We start from the raw sequence: 22,466 nt of genomic DNA, 5'->3' as shown, positions 1-22,466 counted from the left end.
AGTAGTGGTCCCATCGCCTTCTCTGTCCGCCAGCTTCTGCGTGGCCTGCCAGCACAAACCATGCTGCTTCTGATTCGGACTTCCTCTACTCTTCACCAACAGTAGCAACACGATGGCCTGCACCTGAGGCGGCCTTTTAAGCCTCCGTCTCCCTCAGGTGTGGGTCATCTGCATGAATGAACTGACCAGTCCTGCAACATTGTACCTCTTCATCCTTCTTCTTCGTCCCAGATAAAGTTAGTCACCATTGAGACTACCTTACTCCTAGTCCATAGTCCCCTTTCCTCCATACTTGTGGGACATTCCGTCTATCGGGACGGGACCGGAGCACTTTCTAAGCATCAAAAACATTTTTTGTCCTTTTATTTTTACGCAGGGCCACCACACGCGACTGCAGCCATGCCTTTCTGAGCTCCGCCCAGAGCATCACCATTCAGTCCTTTTCTATCACCAGCTCAAGGACCATTTACGAAAAATAGAGGATAAGGGAATGGCAGGCGGGCGTATGGAGGAAAGGGGACAGGGGACTATGGACTAGGAGTAAGGGTGTCACTACGGTGAATAAGTTTGTCATACTCCTACATCCCGCCCCCTTTCCTCCATACTTGTGGGAGATTCCCAAGCGCTGACCAAAGGAAAAACAGGAGGATGGAAATTTCCCTTATTGGAACAAGTTCTTAAGAACTGTCTGGCCAAACTGGGCATCAGTCGGGAGCTCACTTGAAGATAATGTATTTGTATTTTATTTATTTGTATAGCGCACCAGGCCCGAGGGCAACCGGGAACCTATCTTAGAGCAACTGGTACATGAATGGCATGGAATACAGTTACAATCAATCATTTACCTTCACAAGAGCATTAAAGTACAAAGCAGTACAGATTGGCAGGCAGATTGGCACAACATGAGAGAAGGTGAAGATCAGATGGCCAGTGATGGTAGTTGGTCAGGTATAGCGGATAGCTAGAGCTTGGCTTTGTGTTTGAATAAGGTAGGAGAAGGCAGGGTTCTAATGGTGAGTGACAGTGTGTTCTAGAATTTGGTAGCAAGGACTGGGAAACTAGCACCTCCGGCTGTCTGTAACTTGTATTTGGGGATGTCTGCAAAAAGCCGAAGGGGAAGCCCACGTAGCAGCCTTGGCTATGGACTCCCAAGGAACATATTTCTGGAAGGCAACAGCAGCCGCTTTGTCACAGACCAAATGTGCGTGAATGCCCTATGGGGGCTGAAGGCCTTACATTTTGTAGGCCTCGAAGACACATGAAGCTATCCAACGATAGATGGATGTTTTCGAGCAGGTTTCCCTTTTGGTTCACCAAACGTAAAGAGTTGTGAAGAACTTCTAAGTTTGCTTGTTTTGTCGAGGTAAAACTTCAGAGCTTGTCTGACGTCTAGGTTGTGTAAAACCCTCTCAGCATCGGAGACTGGGTTTGGAAAGAAAACAGGTAAGTATATTGACTGGTTTAAGTGGAACTCAAGAGACAATTCTAGGAAGGAAAGAAGGATGAGTGCGAAAACATTATCCTTATGGAATGTTACGAACAGATGTTCGACAGAGAGCTTGAAGCTCATTTATTCTTCTTGCAGATGTTACTGCAATCAAAAACGCCACTTTCCAAGAAAGGTACTTGAGCTTGGTAGTGGCCTTCGGTTCAAATGGCTTATGGCACAAGGCGGTGAGGACCACATTCAGATCCCATTTTGGGTGAGGAGGCCTAACTGTTGGAAAAAGATGAAGACGACCTGAAAAATGTCTCTTGATGACTGGGTTTGCCAGTGAAAAAGAGCAACCGTCTGTAGACAGATAAGCCACAATGGCGGATCGGTATACCCTGCATGATAAGACGTCAATGCCAGCTTGCCAAGGCGGCTTGCCAAGGATCGAGCTGTTTAGTTAGACACCAATGACAAAAAACGAAGCCATTTGCTCCTGTACATAGCTCTCTTAGAAGGCTTACGTGCCGTTTGAATTATGCGCATGTTATCCTCTGAAAGGTTGAACTGCACTAAGGACCGGAACTGAGTTACCAGGCCGCCAAGATGAAGGATTGTTGGGGGGGAATGCCACAACTGGTGATTGCTCTGGTGAAGAAGGTCAGGAATCTGCAGCAACCTGATCGAGTGGGACACCGACAGTTGCGGCAAGTCCGAAAACCAGAACCTGGCTGACCACCGAGGAACTATGAAGAGGAGAGTGCAGTTGGAAGCGCTCCCGAGTTTCCAGAGCAACCAATGAATCAGCAGCAAAGGAGAGAAGGCATAAGATTTCATGTTGTCCCAAGGGCTCTCAAAGGCGTACCCCAAAGAATGCACTCTGAGACCATCCCTGGAAGCATAAAGAGGAAGTTTCCTGTTTGTTGAGGTTGCTAAGAGTTCCACCGTAGGAGCACCCCATTGCTGGAAGATCTTGGTGAGAACATCGGTGTTCATATCCCACTCGTAAACTCACTGCAGATTGGCAGCTCAGTGAGTCTGCCGCAACATTGATGTAACGCGGAATGTGCACGGCCTGAAGGCAATCATTGTGCTGAATTGCCCAATCCCAAATGAGTATAGCTAGATCCACCCGAGGAGGAGACCTGGTGCCCCCCCCCTGCTTGTTGGTATAGAACATCGCTACGAAATTGTTGATAAAGGGCTGAAAAGCCTTGAGCGCCAGAAAACGCCACAAATCGTACACCTCAAGGTGACTCAACGTCGCCCTTCCCATCCTAGAAGGGATGAGTCTGTAGTAACCGTTACTTGTGTGCAGGGCTCCTGGAAGGAGGTTCGCATGGAAAGGGTGCTGCGGAAGACCACCACTGAAGTTCCGCCATCATGGAGGATGGAACTGGAATCATCTTGGAGTCCTGATCCATAGCCTGAGACCAACAGCTCCCGAAAAGCAAGCCTCATAGGAGTGTGCCTCATTTCCAGTCTTGCAAGAGGTAGAGCTAACACGCAAGAGGCCATAAGGCCAAGGAGTCTCTGTAACTGTAACGCTCACCTGACTCCCACGGAGGCGCTGGTCTAGTCTGGGTTGCTGTGGTCTCTTCGAGCGTGATGCGCAGAACTCAGAACACCGACTGAACAGGACCCTCAAATCTTGCTTGTCTGGCCCGTAGGAATATCCTTCTGCAGATGAGAAAGGGGATTAACAGTCTGCAGAATAGTGTGCTTGCTCCCCCCTTCCCCCCTTCGTTCTTCTCTAACTTCCTCCGAAATCCCCGGTTGAAGCTCACCTTATGGTTTGAAAGGATGAACTCTCCATCCTGCTTCTGGTGCAGGGGCGCGTGTTTGTCCAGTTACTTCACTGGTTTTCAGAATGGCGCTGGCAAAATCCACTGGACTTTTCCGAGCGGAACGCCGTAAGTATGAAGATTACAAAAGTTCAAGTGTAGAGCCTCCTTTTCTGTTGCCTTCCTAACCTGTCATCTGTCCTTTATTTCAGGTGCAGAATGAAGGCGATGCGTTGAGGGATTGAATTGCCGATGGTAAACTCAGGTGAGTTAGCGATGGGGGCGATCCATCTTAATGTCTTTATATTCCTCCAGTAATGTCTTTTGTCCTTTCCCCTTAGGGGCCGGGGTGCGGTACCTGCCAACGAAGCGGCGCCGACCCGAAATGAGGAATGGTCCACCAACAGAAGACTGTTAAGTGTTATGGCGGAAAATTAGGCTTTCCTCATATGTTCCTTCTGCTCACCTTTTGTCTCTTCTTCTCTCCCCTAGGCGCAGAGAGGTGGCGACCGGTGCAGACAGTCGTGGTGGAGCCAGAAGAACTCCCGAGGACAGGTGAGTGAAGCGCGGCGCTGCAGCAAGCAACGCAGTGCTTTTAAATGAAAGTCTTTTCTCAGGAACGCTGGCGTGAAGGTTCCGGATGCAGGTAAGAAGTTTGATAAAATTCTTGGTTTTCACCTTTGTCTTCTCTTCTTTCCTTACAGGTGTTCTAGGATCGAGGCGGGCATGGCTGGAGACCAGATGCAGGAGCAGACACGGTGAGCGTTCAGCTGCTTGGATGCAGAACAACGCGAAACGTGAGCTACTGTCTGGGCGTGGCTTAAATAGCCTCCAAAGTAGTTCCAGGTAAGTATCCTTCCCCGGCCACGCCCGAGTGGCAAAATAGGCCCAATGAAAAACTAGTCCCTTTCAGGTCTCAGGAAGGCCTGAATCTTGCAGCATGGTCTGCATCAGGTAAGTGCACTAAACACCTTCCTTTAGGAGCCTGGCGCCTATGGCGCCAGGACTGATGTCCAACATGAGCCTGGCGCCAGCGGCGCCAGGACAGAGTCCAAAGAGCCCCTATAAGGGGCCGCTGGGCTTTTACCCGGGGGCATGATGCCTGCTCCCGGGGGTGCTGGGCCTGGCCTGGTGCTCCGGGGGTAGGTATCATGACAGTAACCACCAGGTCGACACATGGGAGGACTGCAGGAAAAGCTGGCACGTGGTGAAAAGGTCTGCAATCCTGTCCTCCGTCAGGAACACTGGTACTGACAGTATCCCAACGGAAACCTAGATAGGTAAGGTTTTGAATAACCGTCAGACGATTTTCGGCAGTTCACCGACAGCCCAAGATGGAACAGGAGCTGGAGGAGCGACTGAACATTAGCCGTTGCGGCTTGTGGGCAAGGACTGCGCAGGAGCCAATTGTCCAAATATGGATATACATTAACACCCTGCAGTCTGAGGAATGCTGCGATGACCGCTATCATCTTCGTAAAGACACGCGGTGCCCAGCTGAGACCAAACGGTAGCACTCGATACTGGAAGTGTGTCGCTCCCGCAGAGAACCGCAGATATTTCCGATGTGGGCTCTAGATCAAGATATGCATGTAGGCGTCCTGAAAGTCTACAACACTGAGCCAATCGCCCTTCCGGAGAGAAGACTTTTTCTGGCAGGGCGTAATCCTCTTGAATTTCTCTAGGAGTAGAAAAAGATTGAAATTGGAGAGGTCGAGGATAGTGCAACGACCAACCTGGTTGGGTTTGTGCACTGTAAAGAGACAGGGGTAATAGACCTCCCCTTGCTCCTTCAAAGGAGCAGGCTCCACCGCTATGAGGTCTAGAAGCTTCTGTACCTCTACTCTGAGGGAAAGCGACCCAGTCTGCTGAAGAGGGTGGGGTAGGAAGGAGGGGCAAGTGGAAACCCACCCAGGCGACAGACAAAACCCATCGGTCTTCTGTGACAGTCTGCCACGCCTCCAGATGAGACGATATTCGTCTCCCACCGGAGTCTCGTGAGACTGATGAAAAACATTTAGATGGTTTATTGGCAGTGAGACCGCTAGTTGCTGCGAGGAGTCTGTTGACCGAGAGAAAAACTGCCCACTTTGCATTTGCTACTTGCAGCAAGGCCCACCAGCAGGAGCTACTGCCCGGCGCACACAGCGGTCCTGGAACCCTCTGAAACCAGAGAAGGTCCTCGTTTGAGACCCCCAAACTCGGATTATAAGGTGCTTAAACTGGGGTTTTGGCAAGGACCGACAAAGATTATGCTGTTTGCATGCTTGCCTTCGTTTTGGCGAGTTCCTCATCAGTAGAGGAGTGGAATAGTTCCTTTCCTTCGAAGGAAAGATAAAAGTACTTTGTCCTAAACCCCCTTCGAAAACTTTGTAGCATGCAGAAACGCTTAGCGGGAGATGTCGACTCCAACCATAAGGCCCGAGCGGAAGGGTTGACATAATGGGGCGCGGCCTCCAGCAGGTTCTGAGCCAGAACTTTGACATTGGATAGGCTGCCCTTAAAATCTTCGAGCCTGTCAGGAGCGATACATTCCTGGAACACTGCAAGCTCCTTCCACAGCTTGAGATTAACAGCTGCCAGGACGATCTCGTTATTACCCTGTTGCAGCTGAAGAGCCGAATTGGAAGATACTTTTTGTCCCAATGGCATCAAGAAGCTTGACCTTGTTGGAAAGGACTTGAGACACTGCCGTGGAGGATGTAAAGGACGGTTCAGACTGGAGCGTAGCTGCTGCCACCACCATTGACAAGGGGAGTGAGGTTTTTGCCAGACCTTGCAGGCTTCAGCTAGAACAGCCTTTTGAAGAAAAAGGCCTGTGCGCTCCTGTGTCGAAAGAGTAAAGGCTCCAGAAAGTACACCTTCTTGCGGAGCCAGAGACTCAGGTTTTGGAATATCTAATAACGCCATGATATCCATAACCCGGTCATTAAAGGCTCTGATAGAGGAGGGCAGGTCTTCGCTATCCTGGTCCGCTTGATCTTCACCAATGCGGCTCCGCAGCACGTGGCACCTCAGACCCCATGGGCAGATCTGCTTGCGCAACGGGAGACTTAAGTAGAGGTGAAAGTAGAGGCAGCAGTGGTAGTGCAGGAGGGGCCTCCACCGGAAGAGGAGGAGGTGACACTACCGGAACCTACTGAGCAGTAGCCGGAGCAGGTTGCGGCTCAAGAGGCGTAGGATACATGTCTTTGAATAGATCCTTAAAGTATGCCTTCATGGGATCAGAGTGCATAAGGGCCTGAAACTTGCTAAAAAACACACCCTCAGAGGAGGGTTTAGGCACAGGAGTTGGGAGAGGCCGCTCTGAAGGGGCATACCACCAGAATTGTAAAGAGGTTGGTTGCCAGGATGGCCCTCCACCAGCTGGATCCATGTAAACTAAGTGTGCAGACGTAGGAGGGAGCGAGACTGTGTGCAGCAGCGGAAAAAGAGCATGGCAATCCATTGGAGGGCAGAACGGATTCCTATTGTCCACAGTATGTGGAAAAGGCTGCTCAGCCCCAAAAACAGGCACCTCGGTACCAGGCGTTGAGAACATTGGTGTGAGAGAGGTAGTCAAAATGGTCGACTCAGACCGTGGGGGTTGGGCCGTCATTTTGTTACTGCCTGAGGCGAACTACGGTACAGGTTGTCAGTGAGGCCGTTCTCACCACAAGGGTAACCAGGGGAGTTTTTTTCCATTTTACCCTTGTGACAGGGAACCTAGGCAGAGCCGGTTCTTGCAGGGGTAGGGCGCTTTTGTGACGCCTTAGAGCCTACTGAAGAATTAGCCCTCGGTGAGGGAACCTTGGCGGAGCCGGTATATGAAGGGTTAAGGTGTTTGCCTTCCTTATTTGCCCCCTCAACAGGATCGGTTCGGCCACAGGAACCTGTGTGGGAAGGCTTAGGGCCCCCACCCCCGTAGCCAGAGCCCTCGAAGGGGGCCCCTCAATCTTGCCGGTTTTAAATATAACCCCTAGTCAAGGATCCTCTGGGGTAAACCCGGTGCTCTTAGTCACTTTGGAAACCTCGAGACTGGTCTCCCCTAACTTTAGCCCCCAGAAGGGGAACCTCTGATGAAGATCCGGTCCTGACAGCCCCCTTACAGGTAACCTCAGAGTAAGCTCTGGAGTCCAGGTTAGATCCCTTTCGGGATACCTCAAGGAGAGCCCTGGTACCAGAGCCAGTTGGGCCCCTCACGGAACCAGAAGACCCCCGGGAAGGAGTCCCCTGGCCGGGGTTCCCTAAAAAGGAAGGAACTTACCGGATGCTTCCTTTTTTTTCCCCCGATGAACTGCTGCAAATGAGGAATTCGCGGAAACCCCTCTTCCCACCCAACAAGCCGACGCTGGAGAGCTCGGGCAGAGAGGGAGTTGAAGTAGAAGCAAGAGTCCCACCGGTGCTCCAGGCCCAAGCACTCCAGACAGAGAATGGGGATCCGCACTTGCGAACGGGACACGAATGCCAGACGCTCCAGCATAGACAGAGGAAAGAAGACTGTGGAACCGGAGCAGGTATATGAAGGACAAGGGAACAAAAAGAAAATTCCCTAAGATGCTAGTGCGTCCGACCCTGACAAGAAAAGGACTGAAGGGCAATGCGTGGCACGGAGCTCAGGAAGGCAGGGTTGCGGTCACGTGCGGTGGCCCCACATAAAAGTAGAAAAGAAGTTAGCTTTCCGATGCTTAAAAAGTGCTCTGGTTCCGTCCCGAACTGCATAATTGATTGCAGTTCTAACACAACCTTGTGTTAAGGATGTAAATTTAAACATTTACTGCAGCTTGAAGAGCATTTTAATACAGGTGTGCCTGGATTATTTAGGTATGAACAGGGTTATTTACCTGACAAATTACTATGTCATGCATAAGCTAGTAACAAGATGTCCTGCGCAGTATACACTGTTTACATGTCAAGTGCAGGATACAGGCCAAACTATTCATGGGGTCCAACCAACTTCGAAGTCATTCTGCTCTTTAGTTAAGTGTCCAGCTGTACTTCTTACCCCCTTTCTGTGATGTTGGCAGCAGATGTGTATCCATTTGATTGCTGCTTCTGGCACAAGGACAGATTTGGTATAACAAGCCCTGGGCACCTGAGCGCGTACATACAGTGCCAAGATCTTACTGCAGATACACATGTATTGTCAAGACAGATGGAAATGTGGGAGTTGAGAGCCGTCCAGTTGTAAACAATATATAACGCCATATTCAAGGCACATGAAAGAGTTGAGCTATACCGGACAGCTGTTTCCTCTAAGTTAACAAAACATTGGTAATACTGTTTTTTTTTATCTAAAGTATTTGTACTTTTGGTGGCTCCACTCTGCTCTGGGAAGAGTTCGAGCTGCCCAGAAATGACATCTATGTGTCCACAGCCAGCCCCTTGTAATGTTTTTTACCAACTACCAGAGGTCATCAATATCTCTCTGATATTTGATAATAAACTCCAAAAGACTCTGATTCTTCGCTGAAGAGTCTTTTGGAAACAGCCTTGTGGCAAAACCCTCCCTATATGTGTGTATAACTATGCAGACTGCCTATTATAACAAGTCCTTCAAACCCATGCTCACAATACCTGATAAAACTGTAACCCACTGTATTGGTAATGTTATTTGTTAAAATTCTATATTTTTGGAAAATCTGAATGTGATGCATGAAGCTACAAAGTTTATGGCAGCATCCAATTGTCTTTGAAGCACCAACCGCTTGATCCTCTTCACCCACTTGTTGACAGGTTTCAATATGGATCTTTACTGTTTTTCTGGTCCTTTTGTCTTCACTAGGACATGGAGGGAACACAACCTCTTGCTCTGCTGTAGCTTGGAAATGTATCTGCCTCACCCAGATGGTGCAGGAGATATGAATTCACTTGTGGTGAACTGCTGAACCTGAGAGTGTGATCATTCTGTATCATATAGCAGACACAAATGAATAAAGCCTACTCCCACACCCAGACGCCCAATCAAATCATTGCTTTTGCAAAACAATGCTGGGCAAACTAGCTGGAGGGAAACCACCTGAATTCGGAGTGGTTGGAGGACCAACAAACGTTTGAACATTCCTTTCAGGAATTCACCCTCAACAGTTTAGGGTTGACCAAGAGGGCCCCCCAACCCCCCTGCAAGTGAGTGCAGGATTTCTTCATCCCTTACAGAGTCCTATATAATTGTCCCACTGTGGACCTGTAGGCAGTGCAGCATGTAAAAAAAAAAAAGAAAATAAGTTACATAGTGTAATACTAGCTCTCCCATCAAAGGTATCTTCATTAAATTCATTGACACTTAACGTCTCTACCTGTATGCAGGATCAAAGAACAAAGTAATAGTACAGAAAAAGTCTCTCAATAATAACATATACATTTCTATCTACCTGGCTTATTGTTATTTGTATCCAATTCACTCACAAAAGGGACACCCGTGCCAATTTAGTAGCAAAAAAAAAGGGAAAAAGAAAAAAAGCAAGGTGAGATTCTCCACACAAAGTGTGTTGGGGAGTAAGCTGGTGGCAGCTACACGATTTACTTTTGGCTACACCATTCAATAACTTCTGCGTTGGTAGCTATGTGGTAACAAATTACTACCAATGCATTTTAAAAGTACCACAGAGCGGCCATTTTATGTTATGGTGTTCCTTTGTTTGAGCCACAAGGTATTTCCAAAATGGCTGTTCTGCCCATGTATGGTCTCCGCAGAGCTCATAAAGGTACTTTTATTTGACTGGTATCGGGTTTAAGCTGGATGAGGGGCTCCTAAATACGTCAATCCGTTCAGCTTTACCAGTTCAAAATAGTTCAAATGAAAAAGTGCCCTAGGAATCTTCTAGGCACGGCTCTTATAGCTTTAAAACAAATCAGTTCACAAAAGTTCCAGGTCCACTCAAAATGGACCTTAAGACCCTTGAAGGTACTGGTTCCTATGTTCTCTTGGGACTCCCTTCCCCAAGCTTCTCAAAGCTTACAGCTCATTGTCGGCCTCTCAGGGTTCCCTTCAACTAGCTTACGCCTCACTCGTTTCAAAGATTCTGCTCCCAATCTCTTTGGGCCTCTCAGGGTTCCCTTCCCCAAGTTTAGGCCCCTCTGTTTCAATGGTTCACCACAAATTCGTAAAACACAGTTCAACTTGTGAAGATTCACTTTTCAAAACACAGTTCCTTCTCTTAGGTCAGAACAGCTTTTATAACACTTTGGGGATCCCACTTCATTATCAATGTAGGTTCCCCTTTCCCACCTTCTCTCAAGTGGTGCCGCTCTCCTCCTCTTTTCAACACTGGGGCAGCATCAGAGACCTTCGAGAACGCATGGCCTTTACTCTTCCCTATGGACAACCACTCTGATGCACAGCCCCTCTTCTTACTTTCTGTTTTGCTTTGGCTGCTACAGTGCCTCTAATACATGTCTCTGGCACCCTCTTTATTCTCCCTTATTTCGTTTACTATCTTATGCCTCGTGCATCTTTCTTTCCTTCTGTCTTTCTGTGCCACGTGCACTCTTTTTTTCTTCGTGCCTCTTAATTATGCCTCCTTTCTGATCTGATTGTATGGTAAATCTGGCTGAATTCGTCCAGTACCATTTGATCGATTGTAAACTATCAGTTTGGGTAATTACTACCAAACATGGAAAGCAGGGGTGTCTCCCACTCCCCATGTTTGGTAGTGATGGCCTTTGAAGGTGGCAGGTGTGTCCTTCGCTTCCGGAGGTTTGGAGGCAGGGACGGGAAAAAGAAAAACTGACCATGCAGCGTCCGATCCGACTCACGGAAGAGGGACGGATCCGACGCTGCAGGGTCTGAAGATGAGTGGACCTTAAAAATGTAAGTAGGCAGTGGGTGGGGGAGTGTATTGGGGGTTCATGTTTGGCCCGATTTGGCCGCAGCAAAATTGTCTTTGTGGCCGAATTGACCAAAGTCAATTCGGCAGCAAACAATTGTGCCACAGCCAAATCGTATGCATCCGTTTGCACACTGTCACTTTTTTTTTTCATCTGTGTCGCTTGCACGTTTAAACTTTCATTCTTACTTTCCTTTTCGGGTTGCTCGCACCCTCTTACTTTTATCCTTTCTTTACATGCTTTCAATGCTTTTGCCTTTTGTGCCGCTCGCACACTTCTGTATCCTTTTCTTTCTGTCCTGCCACTCGCACACGTTTCTTCCCTTTCAGCCTCCCGCTTAAGCTTCATACGCGTACTGGGTTTCTTCAACATTCAGAAACTCACCAGGTAACGCAATGTGCTCGGGACGGCTCACTGACTTCAATCCTGAGGTCAGGGTCTCACCACCTGCCCCTCAAACACCTCTGGGACCTGGTCTTCTCCCAGGGAAACAAGCATCTGCCTGGTCACGACTCACAGGGCTTAACACGTCCCAGTCCGGCTCCTTGGAGACACGGCTCCCTCGCCACGCTTCAAGCCGCACAGCACACTGGGTCAGTGTCTCGGCATCCCGCTCTCCTCCAGACTCGTCAAGGTTTTGCTGCATCAGCTTCCTGGCCTCCAGCTTTCATTACGTGCTCAGCACCAACGGCTCACTCTGCATCTCTGGCAAAAACAGGCAGGAGACAGTGTTGAGCCTGGACCCCAAACAAAGTGCGCTCTGAGATGGTATCAAGGAGGATTTGGATGACTGGGAACCCCAGATCCGTCAGCAGCCGGAAGGTCATCTCCATTTAGTCTACGGCCGTTTTCGTTGACTGGATGAGCCAGTCATCAAGGTACGGGTACACGTGTATTCCTTGGAGACGCAGATGGGCCGCCACTGGCGCCAGGCACTTCGTAAACACCTTGGGCGCCGACTTCAGTCAGAAGGGGAGGGCTTGAATTGGTAGTGTCTTCCCCGTATCACTAAGCGCAGGAACTTCCAATGCTTCTTTTGAATGGGGACGTGGAAGTACGCTTGCTCTAGATGCAGCGACATCAAGAAGTCTCCTTCCTCCAGTTGGCCGAGCACATGCTGCAATGTGACCATCCTGAATTTTTGGGACTTGAAGTATTTGTTGAGATGCCGCAGGTCTAGTATGGGCCTCCAGCCCTCTGTCGTCTTCTTCACAAAGAGGTTTCTGGAGTAGACTCTGGAGCCCCGGACTCGCTTTGGAACCTGCTCTATCGCCTTTTTTCTTATCATGGCCTCTAGAGTATGTCCGTGGGTTAGAGCGCCCAGCACCTCTCAGTCAGTGGAGATCTTCCACTCACTGACGAAGCTCGCCAGCCGGCCTCCCACCGAGATGCATGTGTGGGGGCCCGACGTCCTGGCCGTTCAGTCTTGCTTCGGGGCCTGTGTGCCGCCTTGGGGGCGATGACGCTGGCCACCTCCACCGAAAGCCCTGGAACGGCCTCTGTAAGCCTCCTGGGTCATGGACCGGGGGGGGGGGGGGGGGGGGTTGACGGTACGAAGGAGACCCTCTGCCAAAACCTTTCGATGATCTGCCGGACTTCCCACCAGAGGCACGAACGGAAGAACAGTGTTGTTGAAGAACGCCCAGGGTACAGGCCGTCTACCTATCAGTTTTAATGGCCTGCAACGACTCATCGACGGCCTTCCCAAAGAGGTTGTCCCTGTCAAAGGACACGTTCAGCACCCTCCTTTGGACCTCCTGCCAGACACGACAACGGAGGCAGACACCGGTCCCCATCTGCCGGAACCCCGTGCCGGCCATGTCCAGGGCCACTGTGGTGGCATGGTCCGATGCCACATTCCCTTCCTGGAGGATGGAGATCGCCTCAACCCGTTTATCATCGTGCAGGAATCGGGGCAATCTTATACCAAAGCTCCCTATTGTACCTGGCCAGGATTGCAAATGTGTTGGTTGCCTTAACTGTTGATGCCGCAGAGTAGATCACCTTTCTCCCATTGCATCCAACTTCTTCCCCTCGCTATCCGGAGGAACAGAGGATGAAGACAAGGTGTTGGATAACTTCTTTCGTGCTGCCTGCGAAACCACTGAGTCCGGAGATGGCTGCGATCGTAGCACTTGGGTGTGGACTCCGGCACCCAGTACTTTTTCTCCAGCCTATCCCTCTTTGCTGTGGCCGGATTCCTCATCAAAGCTAGGCCCCTCCTCCCAAACGTTGTCCAGGAGGTGCACCGCCATGATGGTCTTCCGCTTGGTCTTGCGCCGGTGGTAGAGGAAACCTTCTTTCTTGGTCTCTTCTGGCGTCAGCTGGAAGAGTTCAGAGGCTCTGGCGAACATGGCATGGAATGATCCCACCATGTCCGGTGGAGAAGCCCTTTGCAGCGGTAAACCGCCCGCTGTGGCGATGTCGTCATACGTAGTCACCGTGGCCGTATCCCTAGGGGGGGAAGGCATGTGGCGCTTGTGTGGAGGTTGATGCAGTGGCATAGGGTGCTGCTTCCTCTTTTTCACTGGAGGTTGATCCAGGGCCACTGAGGCCAGTGTCGTTGGCATCCTTTTCTGAATCTTCGAAACCAGGGTGTGTAGGGTCAAAAGGATGTCCATCGATGCATCTCTCTGTTGGGTCGGAGCAGTAGGCCTACTAGGCCCTTCACCGACGTCAGCATTTCCTCAGTCGTCGGTGCCCCCCACGTCATCTTGGATCGGGTGTATGGACTTGTGGTCTTCCTCGTCCGAGGAAGAAATATCCGTGCCCTGGAGTCAAGCCTGTCCTGAGGCCTCTTCCCCACCCCCTTTCTTGCATCCGGAGGTGTTGAGTTTGGGCTTAGCGCTGGCATTTTCCTTTCTGGTGTCTTCTCTGCTGGCCCAGCCGAGGCCTCCCACCTTCGGGATAAGGATACTCTGGGCAGCGCCGGGGCTACCTTGACTGGGTCAGCCCCTTTGGCCTTCGAGTGGGCGGCTGCCACCAACTCAATCGTTGAAGACGACTTTACCTGGACCGCCTGGGGCAGGCCGGTCACCTTTTCTTGCACCTTCGTCTTCTCATGCTTTTCCCACAGCTTCGCCAGGTTAGCCAATTTCCTCTTCGAGGAGGAGCTGGATCAGTGGCCGGAGATGGAGGCAGATGGTGACGATGAACGCGCCATGCCCGTCGCGGGACCCGCTTGCGCGGTGTCCCCGACGGAAACGGACTTGAGGTGCTTGGCCTTGTCTTGGGCCCCCACAGATGGGACGCCCTCAAAGGACTTAGAAGCCCGCTCCTCGGACCTGCCGGTCCTGGGTGAGGCAGGCCCCTGCTTGGCGCACAGTGTAGAGGCCTTGGCGCTGAGCCACGCCGCCAGTCTACTGTGATGATCCATCATGGTTCGCTCGGAGAACCCAAGACAGATTTAGCAATCCGCTTCACTTTGGTCCGGATGGAGACAGTAGAGGCACTGAAGGTGTTTGTCCTCTACAAACACGTTCTGTAGTCCGCAGCTGGAGCAGAGCTTGAAAAGGGAGCTTCCTTCTTTCTTCTCTTCTGACATGGTCCGGAGTGCAGAGAAGGCCCCGATGGCCTTCTGGAATTGTCGATGAAACTGTGATGATTCTTTCCCTTGAGGGGCGCTTAAATTCACCAACAAACAGATCCTCGCTTGTCGGCCGATGGAGAGAAAGAGGACACAGGCACCGTTTGAAAAAAATAGGACTTTTTATCGAAAAAAAGCATGAAAAACATAGAATAGCTCACAGAGCAAAAAACAAGAGGACTCCCAACACTTGAACATGCGGTAAAAATCTGAAGATGGCTGCCAGAGGAGGGGCTTAGGGAGAGGTCAGTCATTGGCTGGGACAGTATGACCCAGAGTACAGTGATTGGTTTGGAGGAGAAATACAGTTTGTATGTGAAAGTTAAACTCTTTTCTTTTTACTGAGGATTCCCGGCCTGACGACGGGGAATATTCATGAGCATGTGAATCCATGCCAGACCCCATGCTGGAGAACTGACAAAACACAGGTCCCAGAGGCCAGTACAGACAGTGGCAGTTCCTGAAAAAACAGCTCAGAAACAGCAAAACAGCCTGATGAATGAAACTCTTGCTTTACAGGTTGGCTTGCAGGACCCAATCATCCAGGGATCTGAAACCAAGACCAAGACCAATGATGACCCAGGCCACGCAAAAGAAGAACAATCGGCCTTCTTAGGGAATGCGACCCACCATCCGGAAAGTGAAAACAGAGGCAAAAAACGTGTCTAGAAGATTGAGGAACCAAAAACCAAGCAGATTCTGGTGGTTCCAAGGGCAATGAAGAGCAGCCAGCTTTCAGAAAACAGTTCAAAAGAGAAAATAACAGTGAAGATAGCCCAGGATAGAACGGATGAACAGCAGAGGTAAGGTATTGATGTCCCACTAGACTTCTGGATAATGGCATTTTACTTAGTCAAGGAGGTAATTCACAAAGATGACATTAAAACAGCCTAGCAATGGTGCCAGTACGAGTATCTCTGCCCACCCATTAAGGAGGACAAGTGGCAGAACAAGGACAGCCTAAGCTGGAGATCCAACAGCCAAAAACAAACTCAAGGCACAGGGAAAGGACAATGATCCAGTCAGCCCTGCCAGGCCAGGTCCTAAAATTGCATCAGTAGTAGCTTTGTGTTAAAATGCCACAGCAGGTAGATAAACCTGCAGAATCTCAGCAGAAAACCAGCAGAACTTGAGGCACGGTGAGCAATTCCCCTAGGCCCATTTAAACTCAGAGGCTGGCCTAAGCAAGCCCTCCCATCACACGAAAGGGCACTAGCAAAGTTTTTGGAGGTCAGCCAATAAAGCTGCCAAACACCCAGGTCCACCCACAGAATGTGTATTGCCCTCTCAGGGGCCAGGGACTGGTCTAATCCAGTCCAAATCACTAAAGGTGAGCCTATGTTTGCACAACAGTCATCATCATCAATATAAGTTTATATAAGTTTATTCAAATAGAAATTCATCCAACTGTACATCATTCAACCAAAATAATATCATGAGGGTTAAAAAAGCAGTACACATTTAAAACAACGTACAATTCACAACAGTAATTTTAGGCATACCCTGAGCTTCGCTAAACAAATTGCAGCGAGCAGGACTTAAACACATTAGTATCCCAATGGCTACCAAAGAGGTACACTGGGCTACTAATACAGTTTATCAGGCTGCAGACCTCGTGAAGCCCTAACTAAATTACAGCTACCACCAGCTTACTCTCTAAAACCAATGTAGGGTGGTATAATCACCATAGAGCCAACATGGGGTGCTTAAGAAGCACCCCTGTCCTAGGAGCCGAAGGGCTATATACTAAAGAATACTCAAAAATGAATTTCTGCCCTGAAACTGACATGACAGAGCAGCCATATCTCACTGTTGGGCATTAAGCCAAGGGTTAATAAGGTACAGCTTGTCAACCCATAAGCACACAAAGGATTGGGAAAAATGTGCAAAGGCAGTCTATTTTGTAAGTAAATGTTACTGTCACTTTGAGTTAATTTTAGAAGAGCCAAAGAAGGTCCACAGGGTTTAACGGGACAAACCTACTAGGTTTCCTGCGGATTTGGTGTAAAAGAAGGTATATGTTACTGACAGTCCAAAGGTGGGAAGATGTCAGCAACCATATAGCTGCGTAGTCAGCAGTACGATACCGGAGGAGCTCAGTGCCCACATTCCACAATCAGAGGCCTAAAAAAAGATGGCTAAAGAGTAGGACCCAAGCCAACAAAAGAAAGACTGGGATCTGGGTAAAATATATATCTGCTGGACCTGATCCCCAACAGAGACCCTGAAGCAGAAGTCAAGACAGGATCGGTGTCACAGCACCCAGAGAAGGCTGCCCAGACTGATGACTGCTGAGAGGAAGGAGAAGGAAACATGAGTGCAGTTGTCACTTCTGATGACTCATTTGGGTCCCACTAGGTGTTTTTTTGGGACTCTGGTTCAGTTCAGAGTCCAAGGGGGTGTCAAGAACAAAACCCACTGGATCCAAGTCTAATGAGGAGCTCTCAGGTGAAACATTAGTACGAGAGCATGGCAACAGCATTGATGACAAGGGGAGCAGAGAGCTTATCCTTCCAGGTAGGTCACAGGCGGCTTAAGTAGGGAGAAAAGACTATGCACTGGAAGCAGAACGCCTATAGAAAAGGAGCAGCTGCAGGGGCTTGAGTCAGGATGTCCGCCAACACGAACACGGATTTGAGAAGCAGCAGCACAGATACCCACATCTTTCCTAGAGTAAGAGAAAGGAGGCAGAGCTTTGACCGAGACACACAACACCGTAGTGAAGGAAGGTCCAGCTGTTCCTGCTTCATCAGTGAGAGGAAGAGTCCAAAACAGGATTCCTCTGGACAGAGAGGTAGAGGTTGCCAGTGGAAGATTTGGAGGAAGCAGCACAGCCCACAGCAAAGATCTTCAGCACAGCATTCTGTTCCCTTTCAGCTACAAGCACCTCACTAGAAAATATCTCAGGATCCACATACAGAGACACACACAAAGTCTGAGTAATTCCAACCACATGAAGACCACAAAGAAAAATCACCTGGTTGTACGACTTTTAAAATGTCTGGATAGTCCAATGGCCATCACACAGGGGCATTTGGCTACCAAGGTGTCAAAGGGCCTACAATATAGTGCATCCAAAAACAGAACATGTACATGCAGCTGCCATCAACCAACTCTCCAACACACTTTCTGGGTGTGGAAACTGTCCTAGGGACAAAAAGGTGCTGGATAGCCATACTGGCTGAGGGCAGCACACCATAAACAAACACATCAGAGAAAGATGTCAACAACCAGCAACCAGTTTAAGAAAAAAGAATTGGTGTAGTCAAATATTCACAGCTCTTTCAGTACTTGTCTACACAATTAACATATGTGTTTTATTCTATTTACTAAAATTCAGTACGGTATCATTCTGCTCAGAAAAAACATATTTATTTTCACTATCCAACATTTATTTCAGTCTCACATGCACTGTTTCACAAGACCATATTTCAGAAAAATGAACCTCATTTCATACCTTGCTGTTTACTTAATTGTTCTAGTTCGGTCTGCAAGTACTGCATCTTTTTCTCCCGCACTTCGCGCTCGGTCTTCAGCTTCTTGATCTCCTCAGTGACCTCAAAAAAAGGACGACGAGAGATGAGGAGTAAGAATATAATAATAAGTAACACAAGTTCACGATATCAAATACATACCACTAATGTGACTAGCTACTATTAGCAACATACTTTAATTACACACATTGACATCATACTATGCTAGAAACCATGACTATCTGCGAATTATCAAAAATACCACTTTTGCAGGTGCAGTAACCTGTAAGAACTAGTATGACAATGCATTACTTACCGTAAAAGCATTTCTGATGGTTGTATCTGCTTAGATTCACATGCTGTGCATAGGTCCGACATCCAGTGGTCACTGCGGGGTATTGCATTTTGTTTTTCGTAGTCGAAAAGGGGGCGTCGACAAGGCGTGTCTGTAACACTATCCCTATAGTGACGTGCGTTGTACCCATAATCCCTCACGCGTCGAGGTCCCTCTGTTTGTATTTTTCTGCCCTGAGGGAGCCTTCTAGACGTGAGTGAGTACAGAAAAGAGAGAGATATAGAAAAGGATGTCTATGTTCCTTCCATCCGAGCGGGGAGGAAGGGTGGGCGCATGTGAATCTAAGCAGATACAACCATCAGAAATGCTTTTACGGTAAGTAATGCATTGTCTTCTGATGTTTGTTAATCTGCTTAGAATCACATGCTGTGCATTGACTAGCGAGCAGTACCCGGAGTTGGAGGTGGGTTGTGAGAAGGAACAGTAGAGAAAAGATGTCTTAATACTGCTTGTCCCACCTGGGAATCAGATCTAGAGTGGGCATCTAGACAGTAGTGTTTTGTAAAGGTGTGTACAGAACTCCAGGTTGCCGCTTTGCAGATGGACTCAAGGGGAACATTTGCAATGAATGGTATGGATGCCCCAGTGCCTCGAGTAGTGTGCGCTCTTGGCTTGAAGGGTAGTTCTCTCTTAGCAAGAGTGTAACAGAGAGTGATGCATTGAACAATCCATCTAGATATAGTGGACTTTGAGACTGCATCTCCTTCTCTTCCTGCTGCCACCGAGACAAAGAACTGGTTAGTCTTTCTCAGTGGTCTGGTTCTTTCCATGTAGAACATGACAGCTCTGCGTACATCTAGTGTATGCAGACTTTTTTCTCCCAAGCTGGAAGGGTTTTGAAAGAACGTTGGTAGTTCTATTGACTGGTTTACATGAAATTTAGAGATGAATTTTGGTGCAAACCTTGGGTGTGTGCGTAGAACCACCTTATCATTGTGAACTGTTACGAAGGGGTCTAGAACAGAAAGAGCCTGTAGTTCACTTACTCTCCTAATGGAGGTGATAGCAATTAGGAAAGCAGTCTTAAGAGTGAGGTCCTTAAGAGTTGCCTTGTGCATGGGTTCAAAGGGAGGGCCCATGAGTCTAGAAAGTACCACATTTAAGTCCCATCCGGGAGCTGGGTTAGCTATGGGAGGGTGTACTCTCCTTACCCCCTCCATGAAGGCTTTGATAACTGGTATCTTCCACCACGACACTTTAAATTGGGAAGTGGTGTATGCAGAAAGTGCCGCTAGGTGGACTTTAATGGAATTGAACACTAGACCTGAATCCAGTAAATGGGTCAAGTACAGAACAATGTTCGTGGGAGAGCAATCCACCGGGTTGATGCTCTTACCTCTACACCAGATGACAAATCTTTTCCACTTGCTAGAATAGCAGTGGCGAGTATTAGGTTTTCTGGCTTCCCTGAGGATGTCCATACATCTCTGCGGGAGTTGTAGATGTCCAAATTCTATGATCTCAGGAGCCAGGCTGCTAAGTTCATGGTCTGAGGGCATGGATGCAGTGTCCTGCCCTTGTCCTGTGACAGCATGTTGTACGGGCAGGGAAGTCTCACTGGGGGAGATAGGGACATCTCCATCAAGTGAGCGAACCATGGCTGCCGGGCCCACATTGGGGCCACTAGTATCATGGTAACCTGTTCCTGGTGCATCTTGTGCACTATCTTGTTGAGAAGGGGAGTCGGGGGAAAAGCGTAAACAAATTTCCCTGACCATGGAATCGATAGACCGTTCCCCTTGGACTGGTTCTGGGGGTACCTGGAGGCGTAATCTTGGCATTGAGAGTTTTCCAGAGTTGCAAACAGGTCTATTTCTGGGAAACCCCACTGTGTGAAGACGTCGAAGACGATGTCTTCTTGTAACCGCCATTCGTACTCTACGGGCAGGGGGAAGTCTCTGCTGAGTTTGTCTGCTAGCAGATTGAGTTCCCCTGGTACATGTTGTGATAGTAGGAACATGTTGTGTTTGACAGCCCACTTCCAGATGTTCTGGGACAGCTTGGACAGTCCTGGAGAGTGAGTGCCCCCTTGCTTGTTGAGGTAGTACATGGCTGTGGTGCTGTCTGTGAGGACCATCACTGTCTTTCCTTGTAGGTGTTCCTGAAAGGCTTTCAGTGCTTTGAACACCGCTAGTAGTTCCAGCAGGTTTATATGCTTGGATGCTAAACTCGGAGTCCACGCTCCGTGAGCAGTCTGATGGGATAGGTGAGCCCCCCATCCTGTAAGGGATGCGTCTGTGGTTAGAGTGGCTTCCACTGCGGGTGTGGCAAAAGTTTTCCCTAATAACAGGTTTTCTTTTGTCCACCACCGTAGCGAGAGAACCAAGGCCTGCAAGACCACCACTAGATCATCCCATTGTCCGCTGGCCTGACACCACTGGCTGTTGAGCCACTCTTGCATTGGGCGCATGCGCAGGCGCGCGTGAGGTACCAAATAAATACATGACGCCATCATCCCTAGCAAGCGCATTGCTTTGCGTACCGTCACCTCTCGACCTGCCACATAATGGGGGATCTGAAACAGCATGTTTTGGACCCTCTCGTTGGAGGGGAAGACGAGGCCGTCCTTTGTTCGAATTAGAGCCCCTAGGAATTGTTTGATTTGGCTGGGGTCTAAGCTGGACTTCTTTTCGTTGATGGAGAAGCCCAGTTGGAACAAAAGGTCTACAGTCTTTTGAGTATTGGAGAAGCATGTTTCGTAAGAATCCCCTGTTATGAGCCAGTCGTCGAGGTAAGGGTATACCGGGATGGATAACCTGCGCAGGTGGGCCGCTGCCACTGCCAGTACTTTCGTGAATACCCTTGGTGCAGATGCTATCCCGAAGGGTAGTACTCTGAACTGGTAGTGTTTGTTCTCTATCTTGAACCTGAGGTATTTTCTGTGCGCTGGCAACATTAAAATATGAAAGTATGCATCTTTCATCTCTAGTGTTGTCATGTAATCCCCTTGTGATAACAGTGGGATTACTTCCTGCAAGGTCACCATACGAAACTTTTGGGGTTTGGCAAACTTGTTCGCTGGGCGCAGATCTAATACAGGGCGCATGGTTAAGTCCTTTTTGGGTACAAGGAAGTACACTGAATAAATACCTTCTGTTACCTGAGATAGGGGGACAGCCTCTATAGCTTCTTTTTTCAGTAGCTCTTCTACTTCTTGAAGAAGAATGGTGAGGTGTTCCAGTGTCATGCGTCGGTTCCGTGGGGGTCTGTACTTCGGGGAACCGTTGAATTCGATGCAGTATCCGTGGGCTATGGTGGATAATACCCAGCGGTCTGACGATATTCCCTCCAATGCTGAAAGGAACGATGTTAGCCGGCCCCCGACCGGTGATGCATGGGAGGGGACCCGAATCTTCGGGTCATTTGTTGTTATTGGGCGTGGAACCTTTGGGGCTGAAGCCGCGACCTCTTCCTCTGCCACGGCGTTGGCCTCTTTGACTGAACTGGGTGTTACCCTGGTTAGAGGGCCAGTTGGTAGCAGAGTAAAATTGCTGTTGGTTTTGCTGCTGGCGTTGGCCACGAAAGGAGCGTCTATTGCCATAGCCGCGTCTGTTAGGGGGCCTAGAAATTTGGTCAAGAGTCTTGATGGTATCAAACTCTTTCTTCGCATGTTCTAGGGCCTCATCAACTGCTTTCCCAAACAGATGTGTTTGTTCTATGGGCTTATTTATCAGGGAAGCCTGTGTTTCCGGCTTAAATCCCGAATTGCGCAGCCAGACATGGCGTTTGAGAAGTATCCCCTGAACCAGGGAACGGCCAGCCGTTTCTGCGGCATCTAAGGAGTTCTTTACGATGCCCTGGTTTACAAGAGTTCCCTCTGAGATTGTAGCTAACAGGCGTGAACGCAGGGGTTCTGGTGCGTCCTCTGCTTCGCTGCGCAGCTTGCTCCACTGTGCATCTGCGTAGCTAGCTAGTAGGGAATTGTTATTTGCAATCCTAGTTGAAAAGGCGGCGGACGTCGTGATTCTCTTCCCCAGTGCATAGAGCTTTTTGCCCTCTTTGTCAGGTGGTGCCTCACTAGAGGATAGTG

At 49.1% G+C, this 22,466-nt stretch overlaps 1 protein-coding gene across 1 annotated transcript in view; it reads right to left on the bottom strand.

Moving 5' to 3' along the window:
* The window catches only part of ZNF318 (zinc finger protein 318), a 504,061-nt gene that overhangs the window by 119,556 nt on the left and 362,039 nt on the right, over positions 1-22,466 (bottom strand). Inside the window, exon 5 of the mRNA XM_069608802.1 lies at positions 18,066-18,165. Within this exon, the coding sequence (XP_069464903.1) occupies positions 18,066-18,165 (100 nt within the window). The remainder of the gene's footprint in view (positions 1-18,065; positions 18,166-22,466) is intronic.

This window comes from Ambystoma mexicanum, chromosome 4q, assembly GCF_040938575.1.
Source record: "Ambystoma mexicanum isolate Mex_15411 chromosome 4q, UKY_AmexF1_1, whole genome shotgun sequence".
NCBI lineage: Eukaryota > Metazoa > Chordata > Amphibia > Caudata > Ambystomatidae > Ambystoma > Ambystoma mexicanum.
The sequence above is the reverse complement of the archived record's forward strand: the minus strand, read 5'-3'. Positions and strand labels throughout refer to the sequence as shown.